This window comes from Dromaius novaehollandiae, chromosome 1 (assembly GCF_036370855.1).
Source record: "Dromaius novaehollandiae isolate bDroNov1 chromosome 1, bDroNov1.hap1, whole genome shotgun sequence".
Taxonomy (NCBI): Eukaryota; Metazoa; Chordata; class Aves; order Casuariiformes; family Dromaiidae; genus Dromaius; species Dromaius novaehollandiae.
In genome coordinates, this window is record NC_088098.1 from 117,002,209 (window position 1) to 117,016,613 (window position 14,405).

The 14,405-nt window shown below is 42.2% G+C and overlaps 1 protein-coding gene across 4 annotated transcripts; it reads right to left on the minus strand.

Moving 5' to 3' along the window:
• Positions 1-321: 321 nt before the first annotated feature.
• Positions 322-13,938, minus strand: EPCIP (exosomal polycystin 1 interacting protein). Of its 4 annotated transcripts, none has more exons than XM_026108559.2 (3): positions 13,785-13,938; positions 3,859-3,921; positions 322-2,258 (listed from the first exon to the last, which is right to left on the minus strand). In XM_026108559.2, exon 3 carries the CDS (start codon positions 2,214-2,216, stop codon positions 1,512-1,514), a length of 705 nt encoding a protein of 234 aa, XP_025964344.2. In that variant the 5' UTR covers positions 2,217-2,258; positions 3,859-3,921; positions 13,785-13,938; the 3' UTR covers positions 322-1,511. The 4 variants fall into 4 exon arrangements, with proteins under 4 accessions (XP_025964344.2, XP_025964343.2, XP_064380353.1 ...); XM_026108558.2 differs by having other exon boundaries at positions 322-2,261; XM_064524283.1 differs by lacking the exon at positions 3,859-3,921 and having other exon boundaries at positions 322-2,261; positions 13,785-13,933.
• Positions 13,939-14,405: the final 467 nt, after the last annotated feature.

The following is a 14,405-nucleotide window of genomic DNA, read 5'->3' on the forward strand; positions in this document are numbered from 1 at the left end:
TGCAAACACACCAAAACCCCCAAGCCCCACAAGAAAAAGAAGAAACATAACATGGAATCAACTTACCAGGTCTGTGAGTTCTCTGTGCTGATGCAGCCAAGACTGTGATTTCAATCAGTGTTAGGTCTTTCTATCCCCAAAGCTTATGTGAAGCCCAAATTAATTTATTTCCCTTATCATCCTACACAGTCTTAATATGGGGTCATAACTGCATCACATAATGTCCTAGTTTTTTTCCAAGGCAAATATTTCTAACATGGGCTTGAAGGACTGCGTATGAAAATACTGCCTAATAAAAGCTATCTCAATGTAAACAAAAAATAAAAGATCCAGTATGTTTATTTTACAGTGATAACTGATACCAAATTCTTACACAGCACTTTTCATTGGTGGGTCTCAAGGCTCATTACAAAGGTGGTCACTGACATTGTTCCTGTTTTATAGATGTTTTCCTGAGTCTCAGAAAGGGAAGTGTTTACCCTAGGCCAACAGCAAGGCTAGGAATTGAAGCCATTACATCTTTGGGTCAGTGGTCCTCTTCCTAGACCCCACAGCTTCAGAATTTCATGAATGTTCCCTGTTGTTTACAAGGCACTCATCTTCTGTCAAGCTTATACATTTTGCAAGTTTACTACATGCAACACCTAAAAGTCCATGATTGAGTTGACAGGAACCTCATGAAATTTAACAGTGACAAATTCAAAGCCCTGCCCCAGGAAGGAATAATCCCATGCATTTATACTGCCTGGGAGCAGCTCTGTAGACAAGGCCCTGGGGGCCTGGACATCAGCAAGCTAAACAGTAGCCAGCAGTGTGCCCTGACAGCAGCCTTCCCCTACGTAGGAAGAGGTTTCTGAGAAGACAGAGCCAGCCTTTTTATGGAGGTGCACGTTGGGAAAAAAAGATGGGTCACAAATTGAACAAGAGGGAGATTCCGATTTAATATGGTGAAAAAATTTCCACATGAGGACAGACAGGCAATGGAGCAGGTTGCTCAGAGGAGTTGTGCAGGCTGCATCCTTGGAGGTTTTCAACACCCGCCTGGACCCAGCCCTGAGCAGCCTGGTCTGATCCCAGAGCTGGCCCTGCTTTGGGCATGAGGTTGGGCTGGACATGTCCCAAGGTCCCATCCAACCCAAGTGATGCTACAGGAGGCTCAGGTTGTTTTACAACTGGAGGTGCTTGGTTATGTCTTTTTCTGTTTGAGTAAGACACACCCTCAAAACAAAATTGGCAGCAGATTTCAATTCTTAGAATACAATACATAAACAGAATTTATACTGATGCTTTCTAAAACAGTCATTTCGCATTTTCTTTGTTCATTAAGGCAGTGCTTACTGAATTGCTTTGATGAGTCTGCGTCATTTTAAATACCTTCTTGTAGAGTGCTATCAGAGTCATAACTGCCCACCCCATAATGGCTTTTCCTGGCCAAACCAAATAGATTTCCAGAAGTCCCATCTTTCTCTTAGCAGGTACCATGTCTCTGGCTGCTGAGTATGTTAAACAGCTCAGTAGATGAATGTTACAACATAGCTCTTGTTATCTGATGTTGAGAAAGCATCAGAGTATAGCAGGCTAGGAAAGTGCTCTGTGATACTAGAGACATTTTCCACACTGTAGGACTTCAGCAAAGAATATCCATTGAAAAGAGAGGTATCCAGAAAAGAAATATATACAAGCATTTGCCTGTCTTTGTTGTGCATTGCAAATGGGTCCCCTTTCTCGTTGTTGCTGCTACTATAGATGGTTACACTCTGCTCTGGAAATTGTCCCTTGACCTTGTTGTTTACCCGGAGCTTTCGCAGTCCCCAGATGATCAAGTATTCTGTTGGGAGAGGAGTGGTGCCGCAGAAAGAGAGCTTCAAATCACACACCCTTGTAAAGTTAAGGACCATCTCCAGCCCAGAGGTGTCTGTGAACCAAATGGTCAGGTTGCTGTTGTAGCTTGTTTTCTCCATGGTAGAAGGCAACACCGTTTTGCAATTGCACATCAAGTTTGCCAGGCTGTAATCACAATCACGGATATCTGCCAAGCAGCTGCAGTTGCGAATTGTGCTTTCCCTGGTGAAAATTAGCGTATGGTTCTTCTGACTTCTCACAAACCTATTAGTAATGCATAAGCCAAGAAAGCCAGCCAAAAAGAGAACCAGCCAAAAAGAGAAAGTATATAAGGGTATTGGCTTCATTAGTGCAGGTGCCAAGCTGCCAAGCATCTTCTCTTCTTTTACGCAGTAAATTATATCGCTTGTCTTTACCTACTAAGGAAAAACAATTTATTATACTAAAGACCACTCAGTGGTTAATACAACTTCACTCTTCCCACTCATACTCTGTCTCATCTATTTAGAACCATATTGCAGTTTTGCAGGCTGCCCTGCATTTGAGGGGAAGCACAGCTACACTGATCCAGAAAAATGAATTGTGACTCACATTTGGGATTCTTCTTTTACTCCCCATTTGCTCTAAATTGTTTCATCTGTTTATGGTACAGCTTGGAAAGGCTCTTCTCATCCAGGCAGCTCCGCAGCCTGCCCACTGTGAAGGTAAAGGCAGGGCTTCTCCTGCTTTTTTCTCCTTTCTATTTTCCCTTTGTCTGCTTCCCAAAAGACGGGTAACAAATGACACTGTTCTCCACACCAACCAGTGAGGCAGTCTGAGAAGGGCTAATGACAGAAGCTGAAAGGTGTTTGTTACTTATCTGTATGACTAAGTAAGGGCTGTGATAACCTTCACTTTAAACTGTGTGGGATATCCTGGGCAAGGGGGAGAAAAGAAGGGGTGGCCAAGGGCAGAAACAGTGCCTGATACAGCACATATCTTCCTGAATGATGTGGTATGGTAACAACTTGTTGCCTCTACAACCTCCTTTGCATCCATATGAAGCTGCACCTGACCCTACCTTGGCCTGTAGGTTTTGGGGCACCAGGACCATCCCTTACTATGTCCCTGCACAGCAACTAGCATAGGATACATGCTGGCTTTGGTTGCTTGCTCTGGCCCTTCCATTACTGTGGCAAAGCAGAGTAGTGCTTCCATGCAGGCTTCTGACAATGGAGCAAATTTCCAGCCCATGCACATTCTGCCTGGGTCAAATGGTGGGGAGCAGATTTGGCAGGGACTGTTGGACTCCCAGCTACCACCCTTTGATTTTCAGAGAAGACTTAGATCTTGCCAGGAGCCTTTGGGTTCTCCTGCCATATTATTAAATGATGGTGCAAGCAAAGATGAAAAGTGTCATTTCTCAACACCCATTATAAGATGTTGGAAAATTTGTCTGATATGATTATAATTATTTTGAAGCACCATGAGATATTACAGCCAAATTTTGTCCAAGGGCAGCAGGTGTCAGTGAAGGCAGCAATAAACCATGCACTTGGAAGAATTTAGCCTTTAGAATGTGAAAAGATTGTTCCATGTCCAGAATATGTGTCCAGCACCTCAAAAACAGGGCATTCCAACTACAGGCTTGTAGAAACACGCCTAATAAACAGGAAAATAATAATCTTTATAATAATAAGTATTAGCTGGTTTAGTTTATTATTTAATCTTCCATCATTTGACAGTGGAAACTTTTGCTATAAACTGCTTGGTCATTTAATGGACAATTAAGCAAAAATATCTTTAGGAGCATACTAAATTTCTCTTAGTCATTAGCACTACCATATACTAACAAGATAGTTTGAGCCTAGGATGCATAGTTGTTTACCAGGTCAGTGATTTAGATCTAAATGCTTTAAGATCAGTACCTGCTGAAAATTTAAGTGAGAGTGTTCTAGGTAAGTACATATATATTTATATAAAAAATTGCATTTTGACAGAGTAGTATGTGTACTACTTTCCACATTTGTCACTTACAGAAAATCTGGTTCTTCAGTCCCCTTTTTCACTTTGAAGTTTGGTCTCCTGTCTGTGAATCATCTGTAGAAATTGTGATGGTTTGTAAGTCACCAGAACTTTGATACCCATGAGAAAGGGAAGAAAAGGGAAACATCCATGCACATGGGGGCAAAAAAATCTACACATACGAAATGGTGGACTCTGGGCTGGGTATTACCCACTGGTCCTTTTCAGGAGTGAGATCTTTAGCTTATGATAGACAGTTTCATGAAAACATCAGCTCAGTGCTCAACAGCAGTCAAAAATGGAATTCAGTTGTTAAGAATTAATAGGAAAAGAATGGAGAAAAGAGACAATCATTGTGTTACTGCATAAGTCTTTTGTTTGCCCACACTTGCCTGCTGTGTGCAGTTCAGGTCCCACCATCTCACAAAGCATACAGTAGAGCTGAAGTTCAGAGAAGAGCAACAAGAGTGACAACATGTAGAATAGCTTCCCTTTAAGTAAGGTGGGACGAGGTAAGGCAGGGCTGTAGCCTGGAAAAAAGGTGACTGAGGCAGGATATAGTGGTGATCTACAACAGCAAAAGTAATGGAGATGGTGGGTAAAGGTCAGTTGTTCGCTGCTGCAAGTACGAGAACAAGACACTTCAAATGAAACCAGTAGGATCAGAGCTGACCTCTTTCTTGATTGATCCTTGGCAAAGGATGCTGGGGGTGCTACAAGTTTGTGTAGCTTCAAGGCAGGACTGGCTACATTCATAGAATGGAAATCCACTGAGGTTATTATGTACACAGACATCACACCTGGCTGCAGAAGGCCCTGCACTGAAAATAGTTGGAGGCCGAGAAAGTTGTAGGAGCAAGTATTGCATATTTTTGTCCTATTCTAACTCTCATGTAAACAACTTTTTATGGCTGCAGCTGGAGACAGGATACTTGGCTAGATGGATTTTTGTTCTGATAGATGGTGGCTATTCTTCTGCAAGACTTTTATAGGGTAAAGGTAAGCCAGCTGACTGTAACGTGATTTAATTCTGTAGATACTTCCTAAATTTAGCAAGGTAGGGAAATAAGCCATTTTCTTAAATGGAGGATACAGACATTTTCATGTTAAAATCAAATATTTAATCCGTGTTCCACAGACTTACCATGGAACATACCAGAAATACCAGCCCAACTGTTAGCTAATGTTTAACATCAAAGGTCAGACTCATCCAAGCTGTTACTATTCTGGTATCGTTACTGTTAGATGAATTTGGTCTCAAGTATCTAAGTGTCTAATCATGCATCACAATGAAAATCCTATTACTAACGTTCACATTGTGCCTATTTTCTCCGCTCTATAGCTTTTCCTAACAGTTGTGATAAAATAACCAGAACATCTGTAATATCACCATTGTTTTGCAAATCAATGGAATTATTTGGATTTTTATGTTTTGTAAATAATATTTGCAAGAAAAATTCCTGGACAATGTTAACTGTATGAGTTTGAAATAAGTAAAAGAGATTTTAATTGCAGACTCAGCACTTCTCCTGCATTTCAGGCTCCCACCTACATCAAAAGGAGTGACATTGCTTTTTCCATATAAAATGTGAGAACTTAATGGTCATAAAACATTAGGTCATAAATATATTACATCTTTAAACATTAGGTCATAAATACAAATAGTCATAAAACTCATTAGTTCTAACTATTGATTCCTCTCCCTATCTTTTTTCAGGAACTGAAGAGTGGAGAACCTTCGGTTCCCAATTATTAGTGCTGTCAAGGTACTGTTCAGAAGGAGGAGGGCACAACTTAGCAAGATGTTCTTTTTATTAAAAGTTGGGAGGAGAAGTCTATAGCTTGCCTTCTGCAGAAAGTGGCTTGGAAGAGTTGGAGCTTCAGTGAGGAAGATGAGAGAATGTCAAGCAAAAGTCACAAACGTCTAGCAGAGGTATTGGAAATGAGGAGCAGGAGTTTGCCAGGGTAAGATGTGGGGAAAAGAAAGAGGATTGGAGAAGTATGGTCTGAAAAACACACCTCAGGCCTGAATTTATGCACCTGGAGGATAACAAGCCTTGTTATTACAAAGGAAAATGGCTGAGGTGATCTAAGCTTAGATCTCCTTGCATAGCATAGCAGGTATAACAATCCTGGAAAAGTAAAATCATATAAGCATTTTTCAGCTTTTCAGTTTATACTAGAAGACTAATGAATCCAAGAAACTAGTATGTCTGGTATTTCAAATCTGAACTTGGGAAATGGTCTGAATGCTCTTTCCTCACAGGTCCACCTACCTGCTTTTACACACCTGGTCTGGTACCAAGCATAACTTCTGGCTGAAATAATTAAAATGATAACATACTTCAATACCAGAAATGATTGAACTTGCTTTTTAATCGTTTCAGTGAATTGACTGATGATGAAAACATAAATGAACATGATGAAAACACTTTGATGAAAACATAGAATGGCTCTGTAGCTCAAACATGGTATGCTCCATAGGACTCCTTTGTTAGCCCAAAGGTTTAATTTAAACGTGAATAGAAGAGCATAGAGCTGTACCAGACTGCAGATGACCTCCAGCAAGCTCCAGCTCCTCCAATGCAGTAAAGAAATAATTTGTCCAGACAGATTAACCCATCTTGGTATTATTACTAATAACACCTCAAACAGGTGTGTTTCAAATGGATATAATAACAAGCTCTTCACCCAGCTGCATTGGTACTTTTTCTAAGTCTCACACAGTCATTTAGCAGTTCCAGTGCTTTGAAAATACACAGTGTAGTCGCAGTGTTTCCTTTTATCAGTTACTTATTGGTCAGTTTCTGTTACAGCTGCAACCTTCATCAAATCCACCCCCTAAATAGGAAGATTGCATAAAATGAAGTTTCATTTCCTTCCCATCCTTACATAGTCTGTTTTTGGAAAATACATTTAGAAGTGGAGAAAACAACAGACAAGTAAAACTAGCAGATAAATAGCTGCTGAGTCATGCCACCCACACTGCCTTAGCAGCCAGAATCACAATGAGGTAAGCATTTAGCGTTTGAGAGTAAAGTGAAAAATTAAATCAGTGTATGAGAATGAGTCAGTGCCTTGAATTGTAATTAGACTGCATGGTCACAGAGGTCTTTTCTCAAACCCACTTTTTCTCTTAAACGTTCAGCCAACTTCACCAGGCAGTGGTAGAGTACCACTCCCCTGTGGGAATTACTGATAACTGGTCAGGCTCTTCTCCAAACTGCCCAGTGATTACCCACGGTTACCTGCCAATCACAGGTCTTAAAAAGTCTCAGAAGGGTTTCTCTTTGCCACTTCAAGTGCTTCCTATGAAATGAATAGATAGAAGCAGCGTATGCTCAAGAGCAAGAGATTCTTAATCAGTCTGAAGATGTAATCACCGAGAAGACTTTGGTCATAATTCCATAGTAAAGTGTATCTAGGAGTACCTAAAGTAGGCCAGTCCATCCTCTGCAAGGGATCCATCAGATTTTGGAGTGACATGATTTAGTCTGGATTTTTCTATTCTCCTGTCAGTAGGATTACTGACAGCTCCATCTGGACTCAGAAAACTTGGATATTTGATTTTGTCTGTGGAAATGCTATCTTTCTCTTAGAATGCCTAGAAGGTCTGTGGGCGAAGAAGTATGGCTGTGGATTTGCTCACTGGAATGAGAGATAAAATAAGTGCCTGTTGACTTCCTTTTTACAGGCTGAGCTGTAAATTCTGTTGATTACCGCTGTGGTTTAGGGTCTTTAAACAATAAATCCTCCATCATACTGTGCAATTCTGCCATAGTCTGAGAAACACTCAGCTGCTCGCAGCTAAGACAGCTTCTGTTGCCACTGACCAAGAAGGTGCATTAGGCATGGCTAGGGCCACTTGTAAAGTGGTCTTGACTTTGCACTAGCAAGGGCAACATCTCCCTGATATTAGGTAAAAACAAGTCCACAAGGGTGATACGAATGCCTTACAGAAACAGCTGGGCCTGACAACTAAGGACCCTGAACCGGCAGCTCAAAGGAGCATATGGGTGCATGGACAATCCAGCTGAGGGTGTTAAGCATGTGCCTCCAGGGCTGGTCTTGACATGGTCGCATCCTGACCCCGTGCTGGGAAAGACTGAACTCCTTTCCATTTCTCCATTTGTTCAGTTTTCCTCTAGAAGGAAACCACAGAGCACAGCCAGGGAGATAATGCATGGTGCCCCTGCCTCAGAGCACAGACTCAGCCTCTGTCTCCTGCCTTAATAACGCAGTCGTTTTGGCCCCCGACCTTTGAGGCAGCCATGATGCTGATGGGCTTTTTCACTTGCCACCATTCTAAAGGGGGCCACATTTCTAGAAGCCTGGAAATGTACATGGAAATATTCCTTTTCTTTGGCTGGAATTTCTAATATCAGCAGAAGTTGTGATACGTGGGGTATCCCACAAATTGCATAAAATGCCTTTCAAATTCCACTTCTTATAACCAAACACCCATGGCATAATATCACTGGAGGCCATGCTGGATTTAGTAGTGAGGACTCCATGCTGGAGCCTGGCTAACCTGGGGAAGATACAAGTGGATGAGGAGGCAACTGCAGCAGCCTAGACGATGGCACAAGGAGGTAGCAGTGGGCAAAGGAGGCAGCTGTAGGGAGAGGAAGGGGGAAAGATGGTGATGAGGGGCTGGAGTGGAGGAGAGGAGATTGCAGCCCAGAGTTGGGAGGGAGACATGAAGGAGAAGGAAGCAGCAGGAAGACTTGCTCAAAAAGTCAGGAGACTAATAAAGCAGAGTAGAACATATGGAAAAAAATGCAAAACTGCAGTTCTGGGGCAGGTTTTTTTTGTTGTTAACTTTAAAAACAGCTCTTGACAGAAAGTAAAAGAAGAGATGCAAGAAACAACATTTCTCTAGAAGAGCCACCCATTCCGCATCTGCTTTGATCCCTGATTTGTGCAATTCCTATCCAGTTCTCTCTTTATTGTTCAGCAATGGGTTGTCCTTTGTGCGAAAATCGGAGGAAAGCTACAACCCAGCAGTTGCCTCGGAGCTCTTCCAGCCTGCAATGCCAGTCCTCAGAGAAGGAAGCCAGCACCTACTGCTGAGCTGGGAGCTCTACATTACAGAGGGGAGCAGGGAACCTGCATTTTCTACTGCAGAACTTGCTGCTCCAGCAGCAAACAGAAATCATAATGATTTTAGGGGAATTCCACTTGCTTAAGGTAGCAGTAAGCTGCCCTGATCTAAAACCAACAAATCGTTTATTCGCTTCTGTCCTGGGCAGAGAGGGCTTTTAAATGAAAACCACATTAGCTGTAGATACCAGTAGAAAATAATTCCGGTTTGATTGCTTCAGCCATGTATGTTTTTAGTTGCGTGTCCTCTTTCCAGCACTGGAACCATCGTTTTATCACACATTATCCCAAAAGCTTTCTAGCACAAGTTTTTACCCCCCTCCTTTTTCTTCCCAAGTTTTAGTAGCTAAAAGAGATTTTTAACACTTATTTATTAATGGTGTCATTTCAGGTGTCTGAATTGCTTTGATCATTCCAGCAATTTTTCTGTTAATTGCAGATCTGCTGTATATTAAGAAAATTGCAAAAAAGCAATAACAAGCCTTTGGCCGTTATGTGAGAATGCTACTGTCTCAAGGAAAGTTAATCCTATTCAATAGAAGCACCAATCCTACACAGTTAATTTCTTCACAGGGTGCTTTCTTCCATTCTCTATTCAGAAAAAAAACTAATTAAAACCCCTCATTGATCACTTGTGTTAACATGTGCCTATGTAAAAGTGCTGTATTAAGCAGAGAGGAGCTTAAATCCGTATAATCTTGTGCAGCTTGGGTAATGTACACAGGCTGAATACCAAAACCACCCAACTTAGATCAAAATAACATGAAGAGCTGGGCAAAGGCAAAAGCATTTAGAAGGGGAAGGCTATGAAGACAGCCTCTTTCTTTTCCTGCATATATACAGGTACATAAAGAATATGTTGCATTTCACAGTGAAGGTGGCAGCAAGGAGGTGGGTACAACAGCTTAAATGGGTTGATTGCCTTCACTGGGTGATTTTGCTTTGATTTTGCTGGCTTTTTTGTTTTTAGGCATTCTGTTTTGTTGTTATTCCAAAAAGACTGTCTCTCCCTGCCATAAACACTGAACCCCAAGCACAGAGATGGGACCATAATAAGTCATCAGAATCGGGATTCAAAATTATAGGTATAAACTTTTAAAAGTTCTGTTATGGACATTGCTGACAGCTGCCATTTCTCTGTTCCACCTCTGTCTCTGCTGCAGAAAGTGCCTGCACAACATCCTGGCAGGCACAACTTGTTTCAGCCAGTGGAGACAGTGCTACGGCTACTCTATGCCAGCTAGATCAGTATTTGCAGATTGAGCAGGCAAGAGGACTATTCAATAGGACTTCTTTCTTTCTCCCGGGGTTTTGGCAGAGCAGCTGGAGAATTATCAGCCACATCCGCAACAGGAGATGTTGCCTACCAGTGTTCTGAAAAGTCCTATCAGGCACAAGTGGAGGATCGCTGCCCAGGGTTTGCAGCTCATCTCATCAAGAATGATGCCTTTATTCACCTGCCATGCTGAAACCACAAAAGGGAACCTGGACGAAGAGGACTGCAGACAGCTAACGCTATTCTAGGGAGCAAAGTGCACTCCAGGCTTGCATTCATCTGTGTACAGGTTCATTGATATTTAATACTGAGCTAATCTGTTATATATTTGTCTAAAAAGTGTTTTTAAGGAATGCACAGGGATTCCATTTGATGTCTGTGTTGTCTTCAAATTATGGCCAACTGGGATTTTTTGAAATGCAGTTTATTTGCCCTTTGAAATAGTAAACGTTACCCCTTTTTATTGAGAGGTCAATTGTTAAATCATAATTGGAAAAAAATAACTTATCTGGGTTGCAGAGATTTATGCACACGAGAGGGTGAGGCTGGCATTCCTGCTCTTCAAATCTACTGAACTAAGCAGGTGTCATTATAGAGATACATTAGCAAAAATGTAAAGGGGTCTGAGAGTCAGGCTCTTAATAAGCCTAGTCTGAATCTTTGCTTCAGAGTAGCTACATTATCTGATCAGAAGGCCCTGAGAAGGCTCAGGCCATGAGGGAAACAAAATCCTGGGTTTGACCATTTCACTCTGTGGGAGTCTGAGGGCAGAGCGAGATGATTTTTTTTCCCGCCTCTTTGTTTAAACAGTTACTGTATTTATTTGGTTACACTGCAGATAAAGGTAGGAAAACACATAGGGGTAAGAGCCTGTGCTGCAGTAATTTAATGATAAAAACTGACGTTTTACAGACTTCCAGACTACAGCATGATCCAGGCCTATTGTTAATAACTTGAAAATTGTATCTACATTTGCAAAAGCCTGAGCTACTGTCATTAGGCTGAGCAGCCTCCATCTTGTAGAGACAGTGCTGTCAAGCGTACCAGAACAAATTCCTTCCTAGCAATGATAAAAATGCTTGTCCACCCAAATAAGTGGGGGTGATGACACCTCCCTTCCTTCTCCGGGCATAGCCGACCCTCAGCAAGTCACAGCCTGATTATGCCCAACGGTGTGTAGGAAGGGTGCATATATAAGGCCTTCGTTTTCATGCCCCTTTGCACACACGCAGTCTGCACCTGTCCAAATAAAGGGTATGGGACTAACACAAGTAGCAGGGTTGGCTTCTCCAGAACAGACCTGGAGCTATTCCAGCTTGGAGGTGTGCACAGTACATGCTGTCCAGGAAGTATGACCCACACCACTCTTGGTATTCACCTTTGAGCAGCCCCAGGATAAACATTTACATCAATAAAAAGTGAGAAGAAAGTGATATAAAGTTTTACGAACTCAGGAGGAGAGCCCTGTTCTGCACGTCTTTACAAACTTCAAAGCAATGGCAGATCCGGCATACGGCACTCACTGAAGCACCATAGGCAGAATTTGCCCATTATGCCCATGTACCTGGATTGAAATCAATAGTATAAATCTGGTCTAATGAAAGTGAAAATCAGAATTTTATTTCTAGCAGTGCCATTAGGGCAGTGTGTCTCCATCCTGCCTGCTATTACAAGCTACAATAACAAGCCCCAGTTTCCCACCCAGTGTTTATGAAATGCATTGAGCTTCTCAGAGGGAAAGTATTATAGCAATATAAGTTTATATAAGTTTGTAATTCTTCTGTTGCTGTCTGCGCAGACAGCCATTCCAGTCAGTTTACTATTTGATATTTCCCTGCAGTGCCTTCTACAGCTTTCAGATAATGGAAGCACTTGGGGCTTGACCTCTTCTCCTGATGTTCAGGAGAGACCCAGCCTGTACCAAAAAGGTGTGAGAAATACAAAATCAACCCCCTGGCTTTGTGTTAAAGAGAAAACATAGGGTACATGCATATACTTGGTATCATGAAAAGGTCTTACTTCTACTCTAAACCATATTATTAGTTCTTTTCAGTAGCTTCCTGGTTCACTTCTTGAATGATCTAGCCTTTTCCTTCCAATGGGCTAATTTTGTTTGTTTTTGTAAAAGAGAAGTCTTGACAAATACAGTTTCCTTCAGTCCTGGCACTGATTCTTCATGCACTAAAGGCGAGGTAATGCATAATGTTAGCTGCTTTGTGCTTCTGTTGATTTAAAATCTGAATATCACCAAAAAAGTGCAAGCACAAGCATGAAGCGTATGTTTGTATGATCATGAATGCACAAGTGAATCACATTTTGATAAAACAATTTTTTAACTGCAGCATATGAGCAATCAAATTCCTGTTTATCCATCCTGTACAGTTGCTTATGTCCTCAGAAGGAGACACCTGGGATATTCCAAGTATGGGTGATCAGTACTGTCTGAAAACTGGAGTTAACGTTGGTGACTCAAACTAAGCACTTGAAAATTGAGGTACTACAATTAACTTTAAAACCACTTTTTAAAATTCTCTGGTTTTTATGTCAAATAAACTACTCCTAGGAGAAAAGGTACTTATATTGTGTGAGCTCTTGGAAAGAGAGCCTGACGGCAACTTTTCTTATTATTATTACGAAGTGCCCTTTGTAACCTGACCTGGACAAAAGTTCAAGTTAAGCATTAACACTAAATTAGAGATTTGCCAAGCCCCCCAAATTAGCCTGATTTATTAATGAAAATTATATTGTGATGTGAGGTGTGTATATTGTGATGAAAGGTGTATTTTAAAACTTTATTTTATTTTGTTTAAATCCTAAATTTTTTAAAAAATATGAGAAAAGAAAGCCACACAATAGAAAGCTTCTATGAAATATTAATGGCCACTAAGCAAAGAGAGACCGAAGTTCTAGAGTTCTGCTACCTGATCCTGGGTACCTCAACTCCTGTTCACTTATTCTGATAATATATGTTGTCACTGATGTTGAGCCTCCAGAGCCAAATAGTAACAATTACTTATTTTGTTTTGTGCTTGCTGTGTCACTGGTGTGCTTTCTAAATTAGATGACAGAATAAAACAGAGGTCATAGCTACTCTTTTCCTGATCCTGCTCTTCAAATGCTTTTCTCAAGGCCGTTTTAAGTGAAGAAAATGACATAGCTCTTATCTGGTGGAATAACTCACACCAATAGTTTTGCTCTAACTGAAAGATTCGCCTAAAAAAGTGTTTGCAAGATGAAGCAAAACTTTTCCATGATGAAAGTAGCTCTTTATGGTTATTATTCATGGAGCTATTAATTATTACCTAAAATACACAGGGACAGCATACAAACAATTGCAACATATAAAAGACAAACTGCGTAATCTCTTAGTTCACTATGATTACCAACCAACGCATCTGAAATAAAACATTGGCCGGGGCGAGAGCGTCACCGGCAAGGAAATAATTGTGCTGTACGAGGAGTTGCCTGCCTTGCAAACGTGCAGCCTGCTGAGCGTCGCTCGGCTGGCGACAACAGCGCACCTTTCCCTTTCTAAGGCAGGATGAGGGCAGCGACTTACGCTTCTTCTGGGTGCTGCAGGTGTGGCTCTTTGCCAGGGACTCCCCACGCTGTAGCCACGTTGCTCCCCGTGTTGCAGCCTGGCGCCGGTGGCCAGTGTCTGGCTGCTGCTGGACCGGCGGCTCAGCCCGCGGAGCAGGGAGGAGCACGCGCTCTGGCACCAGCTGCGCTTTTATGCTTTGCTGGAGGCCAGCAAGCTGGGCCGTTCCTATGACAACCAGGAGGGCAGTCCAAGGTCTACCACCTGCACTGCCGCCTCTGCAGGGCCTGTACCTGTCTCTATTGAAAGCATGGCCTGCCGCCTCAAAAAAGTGAGTTGGGCCCGCCGCCGATGGGGACGATGCAGCATGACGCGAGATGTCCAGGTGGAAATATTTTGAGCTGAGCGAAGGCTTCCCCAGAGCACCTGGCCTTGGAGAAGACAGGGGGTGCAGGAGCTCTGTCCTGGTGCCACCACCAGGCTGGGGCCCCTGGGCCACCCGTGAGGGGGGACGCCCAGGCTGGGGTCTGGGGAGAGGACAGGCCAGTCCTCAAAACCTCTTGGCCCTTTTGGAAACTGGTCTGCCCAACCTGAACGAGTAGTTAGAAGTTTTCGATCCCGACATTTCGAACTTTCAAACTA

Bases quoted from the DNA above. Each gene is read 5' to 3' on its own strand.
- EPCIP (XM_026108559.2), bottom strand. From the start codon at position 2,216: ATGCTTGGCAGCTTGGCACCTGCACTAATGAAGCCAATACCCTTATAT.